We start from the raw sequence: 15,519 nt of genomic DNA on the forward strand, positions 1-15,519 counted from the left end.
TTTCCTCCCCTCCCCCATTTCCCTGCCTCTGTACTTGATTTAAACCTTTTACATATCTAACTTTTTCCAGTTCTGATGAAATGTCATTGACCTGAAATGTTAACTCTGTTTCTCTCTCCACAGATGCTGCCTGACCTGAGTATTTCCAGCATTTTCTGTTTTTATTTCAGATTTCCACAATATTTAGCTTTTAAAATAGATACTGCTTTTTTGCCAAGTTTAAAATCAGAGATGATTCCTCTACAAGAATATGAACTTTTATTTTGATCAAAGATTAAGATACAGGCTTTGAAGTGAAAGTGTCAAGTGCTCAGGTAAAAGCGTTTTTAAAATCATTGTTCATTAATTTGAATTTAATTATATTTGGTGCTAATTGTATCGTAAAGGGAGACCACAAGAGTATTGCTGGGCAGAAAATTATTAGATTATTTGTGTCAATGAAACCACTGAAGACTTTCCAATGAAGATAATTGAGAACCAAAGAGCTCTTAAAAAAAACCTTATGTATTCTATGCATTTTAAAATGTTGTCTTATTTTATTATAGTGCCTGGGTATTAAGCTTCTGAATCAATTTAGCATATGTAATAATGATTTTAGCCTGTCTAGTCCTTGGTGTAATAATTTTCTGTTTGAATAGACTGAAGACACTGAGGAGCTCACTGGGATTGGAGTGAAGGGTTAGATCCAGGCTATGTTATTTCTGCAGGGGCGTGATATACTTCATGATTGTGGGAGATGAGCTCCACTCACAGAAGTGCAATGAAACCTTCTGGAACAAGAAAAGGGTATTTAAAAAAATTGAAGCTGCAACAACATCATGATGCACATGAACAGCAGCTATTCAGATCCCACAAATGTCTCAGGTTCCCTTCCCCCACACTTCATCCCCCAAAATAACATTGTTCTTCACATGCTGGCCATCAAATACTTCTGAAGCATAACTGATGTATGACTTACATTGATACCAATTACACACATCATCAAAACCTCACAGTGACGTCTCATGCATCATGTTGTCTGTATTACAACTTTACAGCTACACACCTCAATATGGACACAGAGATTTGCAATACTTATTGAAAAATAATCTAAATAAAATATAGCCTGCCTCCAGGATTCTAGATCCAGACTTCTGTATAACCACCAAATTCAGATAGCCTAAAATATTCTCTTTAATCATAGAAATAAACAAGAGTGAGGACAATATTTCAGAACTTTCCTATTAACATATCATTAAAATTTCATTGTATCTGCATTATGCTGCACTGATGTGTGCAGCCTCAGAACAGATTTAAAACATTGCTGAGTCAAAAAAAAAATCAATAAAGATGGAGACTTATGCAGTGGTGCCACATAAGCATGTAATTCTTTCAAAAACACATTGCTGAACAACAAATACAGATAAATAGAAAATCCTCGATATGGTGCAAGGACAATCCTAGTAACTACAGGCCGGTCAGTTTAACATCAGTGGTGGGTAAAGTTTTAGAAACAATAATCAAGGAAAAAATTAACGGGCATTTGGAGAGGTTTAAGCTAATTAAGGAGAGCCAACACGGATTTGTAAAAGGCAGATCGTGTTTAACTAATCTACTTGAATTTTTTGATGAAGGGAATGCAATGGATGTTGTCTACATGGATTTTCGAAAGGCATTTGACAAAGTACCACAGAGAAGGCTGGTTAACAAAATTGAGGCTCATGGAATAGGTGGGTCAGTGGCAGCTTGGATAAGGAATTGGCTGGACAGAAAACAGCAAATTGTGGTAAATGGTTGTTTTTCAGACTGGAGGATGGTAGACAGTGGCGTTCCCCAAGGGTCAGTGCTGGGGCCACAATGACCTGGATATTGGAATACAGAGTAGAATTTCTAAATTTGCCAATGACACCAAACTTGGGGGTGTGGCAAACAGCGAGGATGATGCCAATCGACTGCAACAAGACATAGAAAGGCTAGCAGAATGGGCAGACAAGTGGCAGATGGAGTTTAATACAGAGAAGTGTGATGTGATGCATTTTGGCAGAAGGAACAGGGAGAGACAATATACACTTAATGGCACAATTTTAGAGTGTTCAGGGACAGAGGGACCTGGGAGTTAATGTGCATAGGTCCCTGAAGGTGGCAGGACATATTGAGAGAGTGGTTAGCAAAGCATATGGGATCTTGGGCTTCATAAATAGGAGATATTGAGTACAAAAGTAGAGAAGTTATGCTGAACCTTCATAAAGCACTGGTTAGGCCACAACTGGAGTATTGCGTCCAGTTCTGGTCACCACACTTTAGGAAGGATGTGAAGGCCCTTGAGAGGGTGCAGAGGAGATTTACCAGAATGGTTCCGGAGATGGGGGATCTTGGCTACAAGGACAGGTTGGAGAAACTGGAATTGTTTTCATTAGAGCAAAGGAGGTTGAGGGGTGATTTGATAGAGGTGTACAAGATTATGACGGGTTTGGATAGACAGACGGGGAAAGGCTGTTCCAACTAGTTGATGGTCCAAGGACTAGGGGACACAGATTCAAGGTTTTGGGCAAAAGATACAAGGGACATGAGGAAAAACTTTTTTATGCAGTGAGCAGTGAGGACCTGGAATTCGCTGCCAACGGAAGTGGTGGAAGTGGAGACACTCAATGTTTTCAAGGGGAGACTGGATAGGTACTTGAGGGAAATATACTTGCAGGGTTACAGGGATAGAGTAGGGGAATGAGACTGACTCGATTGCTCTACAGAGAGCTGGCACTGACTCGATGGGCCGAATGGCCTCCTTCTGTGCCGTATGACTATGTTCATATGTACACAGTACATGGTACTTTTGGAAAGTATGACAAATCTAAAAAAGGTACAGAAACTGTACATTTCCCTTAATGGATGTTTTTTCTTTAAAATCAAGATTTACCCGCCTTATTGCATGCAATGTTAAATCCAATTGATCTCATTAAGCGCTATTCCAGGCATTTCTGCAACTTGGGAGGAAGACTGGGTTGAGGATAATTAAGGAGCCAAAAGTGTTTTTTTTCCCAAACATGTAGGCACAGATGACCATTCTTCAGTTGGAAGGTCAGGACAATCTTATAAGTAGATGTTTTCTAAAACCATCACCAAAAACCACACTAGAGCACTACTAACCAAAAAAAACTTGCAAGTTTGTCATGAAGTACTCTGCTACGTCATGCTTTTTCTGGTTGGAATTAGCTAGTTGAGATTTTGACCCAATGTCAAGACTTCATTTTTTTAGCACACTTCTTATAATGTACTTTTCAATGACTATTTATCTTTGGTCATCATCGCAATCCTCAATGTATTCCCATCTATTATCGTAATGAAACTAGCTAATGTAATAGTAAGTCCATCAGCTAAACAGAATTTGACAGATGTCGATTAATCTGCTTTGTAGGGTTTCTATAGAAACACCATGAACGGGAGAGATGGCAGACGTCTTTCACCCTATATTTTTCTTTTCTTGACTCGACTCACGTACAATATTTATCTATTTCTGTTTCATGCTTTTCAGTTAGGTGAGCTAGAAGAGAGCAGATAATGGATTTTTGTCCGATTCTAATAAACTACTCAAAGCAACACAGGCAAATATAAGCTGGATACATATTTGAACCAACTCATTAAACTGCTATACCTTGGACACTTTGGCAAGTCTCGAGCATTATTACTCACAATATAATTTATTAGCTCAGAATCCATCAAGTACTATTAGTAGACAAATGATCAGCACGATAGCTCACTCAGATTGCATTAGTGATAAATATGTCTGTCAACTTAATATAGCTTTACTTTCTTTGATCAAGATAAAACAATATTTCATACCTTTTCCCAATGGACAATTTCCCAAGCACCATTTCTCAGCACTATGGATAAAAGGAATTTCAGAATTAAAAATGTGCATTGGCTCTTTACATGAGTTAAAATAACTTCAAAACAAAAACTACAAAAAATCCTACAAGGCTTCTCTTTCTATTTATAATGCAAATTTCGACTGTGTTCAAAAGGTAGAAAAAGTAGGGTTGCAATCAACATTTCAAAATAAGAACACAAGATATAGGAGCAGGAGTAGGCCATTCGAGCCTGTTCCACCATTCAATAAGATCATGGCTGATCTTCTACCCCATCTCCACTTTCCTGCACTATCCCCATATCCCTCGAGTCCCTTAGTATCCAAAAAATCTAGCGATCTTTGTCTTGAATATACTCAACTGAGCAGCCACAGCCCTCTGGGGTAGAGAATTCCAAAGATTCACAACCCTTTGAATAAAGAAATTTCTCATCTCAGTCCTAAATGGCCGATCCCCTTATTCTGAGGCTATGCCCCCCAAGTTCTAAACTCCCCAGCCAGAGGAAACATCCTCCCAGCATCAATACACAATTTTTATTATTTATTCATTCACGGGATAGTTTAACTTTTACTACTACCTATATATTCATCAAGCCCTCCCAAAAAAATCTGTAACTAATAAAAATGAGTGTACTTGGAGAAAAAAAATCAATCCATGATGTAGTGTACATGGTTTTATGGGCGGAAGATCATGCCTGATGAATCTAGGAGTTCTTTGGGAGGTAGCAAACCTTGTGGACAGAGCGTGCAGTGAACACTGTTTACTTAGGTTCCAGCAAAGCTGGAAAACGTACTTCGGAACAGGATCAGAAAGTGGCTGAAACGGATAAAACAAAGGGTCATTGCATTTGAAGTGGGGTGACAATGGAATGGGATGCTTCAGAGATCAGTGCTGGGACCAATGCTATTTACAACATACATAAGTTGCTAGAAGTAGGGACAGAAACAAAAACACCAAGTTTGCAGATGATATCAAAGTAGGTGGGACTGCAAATAAAAAAAGTCTCATCAAATATCAAAGGGCTGAGTAGGCTGGGCTGACAAGTAACAGATGTCATTTAATATGGAGAAAACCAAGTCATGAGGAAAGAAAGGGATAATAAACAGTGACAATACAAGCAATATGGTATCATTCTACAGGACACAACACAAGAAAGGGATTTGGGATGACTGGTGTACAGATCATTGAAGCAATCAACAGTGTCAGGCAGCAGTAGAGAGAGCAAATAGGATCTTGAGCTGTACAGTAAGGAGAGTAGAGCATAAATCTTAGAAAGTGAGAGAGTTTATAGACTGCTGTCTAGCCCTATCTGGTCTACGGTGTACAATTCTGGTTACCATATTATGAGAAAGACATCAGCATTGGAGAGGGTGTGATGAAACACAAATAAATTGATAGCTTGAATTAGGCATGCGAGTTAAGTGGAGATGCTCTAGAAGCTGAAAACGTTTACATTGAAGAGAAGGCTCAGGCGTGATCTGTTGCGAGATGGAGAAAGAAAAAGAAAAAAAATTGCATTTCATAACCCAAGACATCCCAAAGTGCTTCATAGCCATTGAAGGATTTTTGAAATGTAGTCACTGTTGTAACGTAGAAAGTGCAGCAACCAATTGTGCACAGCAAGATCCCACAAAGCAAATGAGATAAATGACCCGATAATCCTTTAAAAAAAATTTTTTTTTATATAAAGTTATATTGATTGAGGGATAAACTTTGACCAGGATACTGGGAACAATTCCCCTGCTCTTCTTCAAAAAGTGCCATGGGATCTTTTACTTCCACCCGAGAGCAGGCAGGGCCTTGGTTTAACATCTCATATGAAAGATGGCACCTTTGACAGTGCAGTACTTCACTTAAGTGTTAGCCTAGATTATATGCTCATGTCTCTGGAGTGGGACTTGAATCCATGACCTTCTGACTTAGAGGCGAGTGCGCTACCACCGAGCCAAGACGGACACCAATATTTAAAATTGTGATGGGACTAGATAAATAAATGTCAATATGTTTAACATAGTCACAAATTCTGCAATAAGAGGGCATAGTCTCGAACTTAGAAGAGGGAGGGTGAAATATTAATTTAAATTTAACTACTTTATGCAGAGGCTAGTGAATATATGGAATGGACTGCTAAAGAGAGGCAGTGGGGACTGAAATTTGAGAAGAGTTGAATGAAGTACTGAGAGAAATGTTTGATAGAGGGAGATGAATGGTATCATGGGATGTTATTTTCTAGACATTGGGATGTCCAGATGGACTTCAATAATCTTTTCTGGTTCTATACATTGCGGCATTGTGCTTTGGTGGGTTAAATTGCTGACCTTTTACTTCAGACATGAGTTCAAATCCAGCTCAGAATGACTGGATGAAGGTTTCCCCTGCCTGATGTAATGTATGGAATTTTATGTAAAATAGAACTACAGGAAACTTTTTGATATCCGGCACTGACTGGACCGAACTGGTGCCGTACCATCAAAAGTGCCGGACATACCAGCGTTAATGTTGAAACATACGGAACTGAAAAGCTCCGTGTGAATCAACAAACCCTGTTGCTTAGCAACAGCTTCAAAACAGTCGGCTGCAGCTGCAAGCGTCTCTAGCTGAAGCTGTTGCTATAGCTACAGACCTTGCAGTGCCTGACTGGGGGAAAAAAAAGCAACGAGAACTAAAAAAACTTATAGCAAACGGCTCCTGATTTTTGCCGTTAGATTGAGTATTCCGGACATATAACCTCCGGCTAAACCAAAGTTTCCTGTACTACGTTTTGTTCAATCCAAAACCGGAGAGACTTTTTCTAAAGGCTGTGTGTGAGCGAAATATTCCAATCGTGCAAGTGGAAATTGAGCCTGTCTTTCATTTTCGTGTGAGAGCATCCCAATCAGTGAATGCATTGTTTTAATTAAAAAAAGACAATCAAACATTGGAAAACTCTGCTACCGGTTTTCAAATATGTCAATTAGCAGGTGTCTACCCCGAAAACCAAGGATTTTGGGCAGTCATAAGCCAGCTCCTAAGGGACATGGGCCCACAGCATAAACTGCTTCTAGTTCAGAATAATTGACACTAAACTGTTAAATCTCATTCATAGGCTACAGGATAGTTGTTGTAGGAACTAGAAAAATGTTACACTGATGCAATAGAGGATGTTCTCCTGAGTTAGGCGCTGAGCCACATTGAACAGAAACAACTTTACTCTGCACCTAACCATACTATACTTGGTCTGGCAGTTCTCAATAAGAACACAGAGTGCCTGAAAAGGAAATTGTTCCATTCTGTAGCACCAAGATTCATCACCTTGATGAGCACAACGTTCACACAAAAAAAAAGTAACCTGTCATGTTTCATTTGAACTGTTACTCTTTTTTTATAATGTAAATTTTACTTATAAATTATCCACATCTTCAGATTCATATGGCCGTCTCTTTTATTTTACCAAGACGTCAGACATTTATGCCCCATTCTGCCAATACGCCCTTGTTGTAGGCAGCCAAGAAACCCAACCTGTTGCCAAAAATGATTCTTCCCTTCTGATTTTCATCTCTTGCCCTCATCCAATAAAGGAGGGGATACTACACGTGGCATCCTTCAGACCTGGAACTAAGCAAACAGGAGCTGACCCTATATATGTAATTCTCGGTGCTATTGAGCATCAGTGCACTGTGCTGCCAAACATTTTACAAAATAAATCTGCACTACCAAAGGGAAAATTACTGTTTCAGAAAAAAATGCAATGTGTAAACCATGCAAAAAGCTATTAAGTTTGATTTTCTAAAATTCTCTAATAAGTATTTGCAATTTTTACCTCCTTTTGCTTCCAATTTATACTCCCCTCCCCCCCCTTTTGACAAAGGTACTGACTTCTCACTAGGGTACATTTCCAATGGCAATAATCACCGTCAGATACCTCCATCAAGTGGCCATTCATCACATATAAGCCTTGATAGAGTTGTCAGACTAATCCCCATGGTGAACACCATAGCCAAGCCCCATCTTGTCCTTGCCCAATATTTACACATGTACATTCTCAGCAAGGGTCACAGGATTGTAGTCAGGGGCAGGAACCACAGCTGATTTTCCCATCCCTTACCCAAAGGTAGAGGCCAACTGTAGCCTCTCACTAAACCTCTCCACCTTTTATAACCCTCTCAATACCCATCTTTTCAACCTAGCCTTAGCACACCACTGTTATTCTTGTCCTTCCTGGCTCAGTATCTATTTTTATTACTCCCATTTCTGAAATGCCTTGGGTTCATTTTAATACTAAAAAGTTGCTATATAAATGATTTGTTGTCGTTATAGTGCCCTTGCCTGGATGAGACCATCCAACTCAGACTGGGCATAGCGTGGATACTCACTTACTTCAACAGTGAGGGGACATTTCAATCTCAATCTCTACTGATTAAATGAAGAACTTATCAAAATTACCTAAAGCATCAACTTGCTTTCAGGCAATACCAGAAAACTAAGTTAGCATTATAAATCAAATCATTTTTTTTTTTGGAACTGGCCCAGCTTGATTATTTTTAAGCAAGTTGACATTTTCAGCATCCCTTAAAAAACAACCAGACTCATTTTTCTTCTGATATTTTTGTTTAGACACGAAATGTTAATGCCACATTTTGAGCCCAATAGCAAGTGGTAGATGAATCATTGGAGCAGAGAGATTAGTTTCTGTGACAGCCTGCTAAAGTAAACCGCTATTGGAGAAAATTTGAGTCGCAGGAGATTATAAAATACTTCTATTACAACATAAAACGCTGGAAAAACTCAGGCCAGGCAGCATCTGTGGAGAGAGAAACAGAGTTAACGTTTCAGGTCTGGGACCCTTCATCAGAACTGGAAAAAGCTGGAGATGTAACAGATATTGAGCAGGTGCAGAGACAGAGGGGGGGGGGGGGGGTGGGCGGGGAGGAAGGAATTGAAGGAACAAACTGTGCTTTTGTACGAGGCAGGAAAGATAAAAATGTTGCAAATGGGAATGGCAAAATCATACAGCATGAAAAATGGGGGCAGGGGTTATAGTTTGAAATTGTTGAACTCAATGTTGAGTCCAAAAGGCTTTGCGGAACACCTCCGTTCAGTCCGTAAGGGTAACCCTGAGCTTCCGGTCGCCTGTCACTTTAATTCACCACTTCACTTCCACTCTGATCTCTCTGTCCTCAGCCTATTACATTTTTCCAATGTAGCTTAACGTAAGCTCGAGGAACAGCACCTCATCTTTCGATTAGGCACTTTACAGCCTTCTGGACTCAACATTGAGTTCAACAATTTTAAACTATAACCCCTGCCCCCATTTTTCATGCTGTATGATTTTGCCATTCCCATTTGCAACATTTTATATTCCTGCCTCTTACAAAAGCACAGTATGTTCCTTCAATTCCTTCCTCCCCTCCCACCCCGCTCCCTGTCTCTGCACCTGCTTAATATCGGTTACATCTCCAGCTTTTTCCAGTTCTGATGAAGGGTCCCAGACCTGAAACGTTAACTCTGTTTCTCTCTCCACGGATGCTGCCTGGCCTGCTGAGTTATTCCAGCGTTTTCTGTTGTTATTTCAGATTTCCAGCATCCGCAGTATTTTGCTATTGTATAAAATACTTCTGGTCAGCTTGTGTATTTCTCCTGCACTTGCAATCTCCATTTTATTTTAAAATGGTAAATTTACACTAATTAAGGTGAGGGATGTCAGTACTGAGAATGGAAATGCTTTTCATTTCATTTGCACCTTGGATCAACATCAAGCATGCCCAGTTCAGGTACGGTGTGGGTTGCCTGCAAAGTACCTACCACTGTGCCCAAAGAAATGTAATTTAATCCCAGCCCAAGGGGGCCATTCCCCACTACATCTATGTGAATTTTCTATTCCTCACACTAACGAGTCTTATACCTTCTTAGAGTATCAGTTAATACCAATTAGACACTAATTGTGGGCAATTTTGCACTGTAGAACACAGATGAAAATCTGCAAGCTTATATTACAAAGGCCCATTACTGCCAGCAAAGAGGGAGACAACTATGGGCTGGATTTGAATCCAGGTTTATGCTGTGCAAGGGGTCTTTTAATTTTTCATTTAAGCAGATGTGATCACTGATGCAATAAATTTGCATTACATACTCAGCCATTTACTAAGTTGATAAATTGTCTTGTAAAACAAAGTTGCAATGTTACAAGATTGCAATGGCCTTTAACATGCACAGCTGATGTACTCTTGGATGAATGACTATTATCTCCAGTTACATTAGTTCAAACTCTCCAACACAGCCCACCTTATAAACTGCTCAAAGCCAATTTCACAACACCCCTTGCTTATTATCTACAGAAATAGCAAAGGATATTGAACTCAGTTAGGTTTTGTAAAGTTTGGTAACTATTTGATTTTTTAAAAATAAGTATTAACTCAGTCTACATTGAGTCAGCTAATCCCAGCTGAGGTGGCAGTAGTGGTTTCAGCACCAGAGGTTTAGGGACGGAGAAAGAAAAATCTCCGAAGTTGCCATTATTGATAGTTATCTGGTGATCACTGCTGGAAATATGCAAAGGAACATCGGAATTGTTGTGTCTGTGTGTTGATAGAGACACTGAAGACAGGAGTTGGTTTGATAGGTGTTTACTAAACAAAGTCTGGAGGGGAACTAACGGATACAACACAATACTCAGGCTTATATAGCCCAAGTGGCCATTACCGGCATTACAGTACACGAGGCTCTTAAAAGGCACATACACTACAATTCCTCCCCTTTTAGCTAACCAGTACATAATATTTTAAGTAATTATTAATTATATGTTACAAGAAAAATAATGTATACATTGCTGCAGTTAATTAATTATAAGTCAGTCTCTCTGGAGGCTTCCTGACTCGGTCCGGATAACGCCTCGGTGGTGTAGTAGTTTCTGGTGGTGTAGTAGGTTCTTTTGGCAAGGCTGATTCAGCTTGAATGCCAGTGTCTGGTTCATCGGGTTCCAGTATCACTGGATCGGAGGTAGATATAGGTATCTCTATTTCATCGTTAGGCGTATAGAGTTGTGGTGTAGGTTGTCCCTTTTCGGATGACTCTATGATCTGGTCAGCATGGCGCCTTATTATGCTTTCTCCGATGTCCACGGTATACATCAGCGGTCCCAGTCGTGTGCAGATAGTTCCAGGCTGCCATTTCTCGGTACGGTAGTCCCGGGCCAAAACTTGTTGACCTATCTGGAAAGTTCTAGTTGGCCTTTCATTCATGCCTTGAAATTGCCGGTTCTCCACGTCCCTTCTGATGTTGGGCTTGATCAAATCCAGCCACCATCTTAGGCTTCTATTGAAGAACATCATGGCGGGAGTTTGGTTTGTAACCATATGTGTTGCATTCCTGTATGCGAACAAGAAGTTATCCACCTTGTGCTGAAGTTTTATGTCTTCATTACCCATGGCCTTCTTGAAGGTCTGGACAAACCTTTCAGCCAATCCATTGGTGGCGGGATGGTATGGGGCGGACGTGTAGTGCTTAACCCCATTGTTTTTTTAAGAACTTCCTGAATTCTTTGGACACAAATTGCGGTCCATTATCAGAACAGATCTGTTCCGGCAGCCCATTCCTGGCAAATATGGTCCTTAATACTGTGATGGTTTTTTCCGTGGTGGTGGAGGACATCTTGATTACCTCCGGCCACTTGGAGTGTGCATCAACCGCGATTAAGAACATTGAGTCCATAAATGGACCAGCAAAGTCGATATGTACCCTTTGCCAGGGAGATGAGGGCCACTCCCATGGATGTAGAGGGGCTTGGGGTGGAGCGTTTTGGACCTTCTGGCATCCTAGGCAGCTCTTGGTCATTTCTTCGATGTCTCCATCGATACCTGGCCACCATACAAACGCTCTGGCTAGGTTCTTCATTTTCACTCCACCCAGGTGCCCCTCGTGAAGCTCCTTTAGCACTTTATCCTGGAGTTTGGGTGGAATCACCACTCTGGATCCACACATCAAGGTTCCTCGGCACACTGACAGCTGTTCTCTTCTTTGCGAGAATGCTGGTAACAGTGGTTCGCCATGTGCTGGCCATCCCTTCACCATTAAGTCGTAGACTCGTGAGAGAGTCGGGTCATTTCTCGTTTCCTTTTCAATGGCAGAATTTGTTACTGGTAGACATTCCACTATGGTTGAGTGGAACATCTCCACTGGGTCTACTGTAGGTGCCTCTTCTACCGTTGGCAACGGTAGGCGCGATAAACCGTCAGCATTCCCATGCTGTTTTGATCCTTTGTATTCTATGTTGTATTGGTGTGCCCCTAGAAAAAGGGACCACCTCTGTAGCCTTTGCGCTGTCATAATGGGAACACCCTTTTTAGGGTTGAATATGGAGATGGGGGGTTGATGGTCAGTCAACAAGGTAAATTTTTGTCCGTGTAGGTAATGGTTGAGTTTCTTCACTCCCCATACCAGGCTGAGTGCTTCCCTGTCGATTTGGGCATAGTTACGCTCAGCTGAGTTCAATGAGCGTGACGCAAAAGCTAATCGGCCGTTCCGAGCCATCAGGGAATTTATGCGATAATACCGCTCCTATGCCGTAAGGGGATGCATCGCACGCCAGTCTGATTGGCAGTGATGGGTTGTAATGAGCCAAAACTTCTTTGGACGTGATTAAGTCTTTGCATTTATGGAAAGCACGTTTACAGTCTTTGCTCCATTTCCAAATTACTCCTGTTTGTAGTAGTTCATTAAGAGGGTGTAGAAGAGTTGATAAGTTCGGTAAAAATTTAGGATAGTAATTTATTAATCCCAGGAACGACCTTAATTGTGAAACATTTTCAGGTGCTGGGGCTTTTATGACCGCTTCAATTTTTTCAGGTGACTTATGCAACCCTTCCTTATTAATTATGTGGCCACAATATGATTTGATTTTGGAAAAATTCGCACTTGGGGCGATTTGCTCATAGGCCCCATTCTCTCAGCCTAGTGAGCACCTGCTCCAAATTGGCAAGGTGCTCGTTGTCGTTTTCTCCTGTTACAAGGATGTCGTCTAGGTAGCATTGAGTCCCCGGAATCCCTTGGAGGGCTTGCTCCATAGCTCTTTGCCAGATAGCTGGAGCGGATGCTACTCCGAAAACCAGTCGATTGTACTGGTACAGGCCTTTGTGTGTTTATCGTGAGATACTTTTTAGAGGCCTCCTCAACCTCCATCTGTAGATATGCCTGTGCCAAGTCAATTTTGGTGAAACGTTTCCCTCCGGATAGCGAGGCGAAAATATCTTCTATCCTCGGAAGAGGATACTGTACCATGTGAAGGACCGGGTTTACAGTCACCTTGAAGTCTCCACAGATGAGAATTTTTCTCTGTTCTTCAGATTAATCATTCTTCAATGCTTTCTTCATGACTGGGACGATGGGTGTTGCCCACTCACTTCAATCTATTTTAGATAATACACCTGCCTTTTCCAAATTCTCCAGCTCTGCCTCGACTGTTGGACGAATTGCGTATGGCACCGGTCTTGCCTTAAAAAACTTGGGAATTGCTGCATCTTCCGCTTTGAGGCGGTGATGCCTTTCAAGGTTCCTAGTTTCTCTTGAAACACTTCCTTGGCGTTGGCCAAGATGTCTTTTAATCGTTCAGGTATGACGTCATCATCATTTTTTTCCTTACTAGTCACCGTCAGTGCCTGAATGGAGTGCCAGTCTAAACGTATTTTCCTGATCCATTCACGTCCCAACAGCGGTGGACCACCATCTTGTAGAACATATAAATACAACTTCTGTATTTCCTTGCCGTTGTATACAACAGGCACCCTTATTTTTCCTTTGGGGTATACTTTCTGCCCCGTATATGTTTTCAAGATAATGGATGTGTCTTTTAAAAGGTATATGCGGAAATAGCCGCTCGTAATCCCGTCGATTTATGACGGTCAGAGCTGATCCTGCATCTAGCTCCATTTTAACTGGGGACCCTGCTATTGTGAGGGTAACCCAAATGGTCTGGTAATCTTCTTTGGCAATTACATTATGTAATTTGAGAGAGCTTAGTCTCTTGTTCCCGGAGTCGCTATCGCTCTTCTGGTCTTCGGAGCTCCTGTCCGTCATCATTTGTACCTTTCTGTGCTTTTCCTTATTGATTTTTTTCCTGTTAGTGGATTTTGTGTTTCCAGATCGGCATACACGTGTAATGTGTCCCATCTTTCCGCATTGCCTGCATGCTTTGTCCTTGAACCAGCAGTCCCTCTAGTCATGGGTGGATTTGCCGCAGCGATAACATCTCTCGAAACCCCGTGTCATTTCATGGGTGCCGAAGTCCTGTGGCTTTTGCTGTATCTCTGCAGCTTCTCTTGCACTGAAAGCCTTGTCCAGTGTTAAATCTTTCTCAGAAAGTAGCCTTTTTTGTGTTCCTACACTTAGGAGACCGCAGACAAATTTGTCTCGTAGCGAATCTGCCAGTCCTGCCTTGAATTGGCAGTGTAGGGTATCAACAATCTCCTTAAAATTCTTGTCCATCGGTTCGGCTGGAGTGATTAAGTTTCGTAACAGCTTGTATGTCTTTGCGCCCGTTAGATTTAGTAGTACTGAAGCTTTTTTTTCCATCTTCTATTCCATTTGCGGTGCAATATACCTCCACTCTTTCCACATATGTGGTCCAATCCTCTATCTCGTTATCAAAAGCATCAATATTGCCAGAATTAGGCATCTTAGAAAAGATATGGCGCTTCCCGCGCTTTCCCGCCACTGCTGCCGATGACAACGCCGTTTCCCGCGGTTTCCGTTCTTTTTTATTTATTTATTTACAGTTGGAGACTCGTTCCCGCTGGACTCTCTCTCTCTAGGTCTGAATGCCGACCTGCTTGCAGCGCCGGCCGTCTCCCGAGTGCTTCCTCCCCGTCTGTTACTGCTTGCCTCCGCTTTCGCTGCTTGGCGCAGCTGTAGAGCCAGCCGCTGGAGCCCCAGCCTGACGCCCAGGAAAGATAACCGCAGTACCTGCCACCAGCTTGGCCAGCTGGTGAAACAACAGCTTCTTTCACTTCTTGATTCTTCTGGACGCCAGAGGAATCGATGTCCTTGAGGTGCTGCCGAATTGTAGGTAAGTCCGTTTCCACTTCGTCGCCACTGTTGTGTCTGTGTGTTGATAGAGACACTGAAGACAGGAGTTGGTTTGATAGGTGTTTACTAAACAAAGTCTGGAGGGGAACTAACAGATACAACACAATACTCAGGCTTATATAGCCCGAGTGGCCATTACCGGCATTACAGTACACATGGGGCTCTTAAAGGCACATACACTACAGGAATTGCTGGATGAAGACAGACCAAAGTCAAGCTAGTTCACCTTCTACCATCCTGGTAATTGCACGATACAATGATAATGGAGTCGTTGACTAATCTTAGTAATTAATCTCTATCAATTAGTTTACAACAAACCCAGACACGACTAGGAAAAATCCAGCAGCGGCGAACTTTAGGAACCATAGGACCAAAGTCTCATTGAAACGCATAAAATTCTTAGATGGTAGATGCTAAGAGGCTGTTTCCCCTGGCTGGTGAGGCTAGAGCTAGGGGGCATAGTCTCAGGATAAGGGGTCAGGACTGAGAGGAGAAGAAATTTCTTCAGAAATGTGAATCTTTGGAATTCTCTACCCCAGTGGGCTGTGGATTATCAAGAGAGATCAATAGATTTTGAGACACTCAGGGAATCAAGGGATATGGGGATAGGGTAGGAAAGTGG

The 15,519-nt window shown here is 41.6% G+C and overlaps 1 protein-coding gene across 2 annotated transcripts in view; it reads right to left on the reverse strand.

Moving 5' to 3' along the window:
- The window catches only part of atp8a1 (ATPase phospholipid transporting 8A1), a 546,817-nt gene that overhangs the window by 332,338 nt on the left and 198,960 nt on the right, over nucleotides 1-15,519 (reverse strand). For both annotated transcript variants that reach the window (XM_085969404.1, XM_085969397.1), the window contains exon 6: nucleotides 3,817-3,857. In XM_085969404.1, the coding sequence (XP_085825530.1) occupies nucleotides 3,817-3,857 (41 nt within the window). The remainder of the gene's footprint in view (nucleotides 1-3,816; nucleotides 3,858-15,519) is intronic.

The sequence above is a fragment of the Somniosus microcephalus genome, chromosome 2 (genome assembly GCF_052327205.1).
Source record: "Somniosus microcephalus isolate GS21.2 chromosome 2, FLI_Smic_1.0, whole genome shotgun sequence".
NCBI classification, from domain to species: Eukaryota; Metazoa; Chordata; class Chondrichthyes; order Squaliformes; family Somniosidae; genus Somniosus; species Somniosus microcephalus.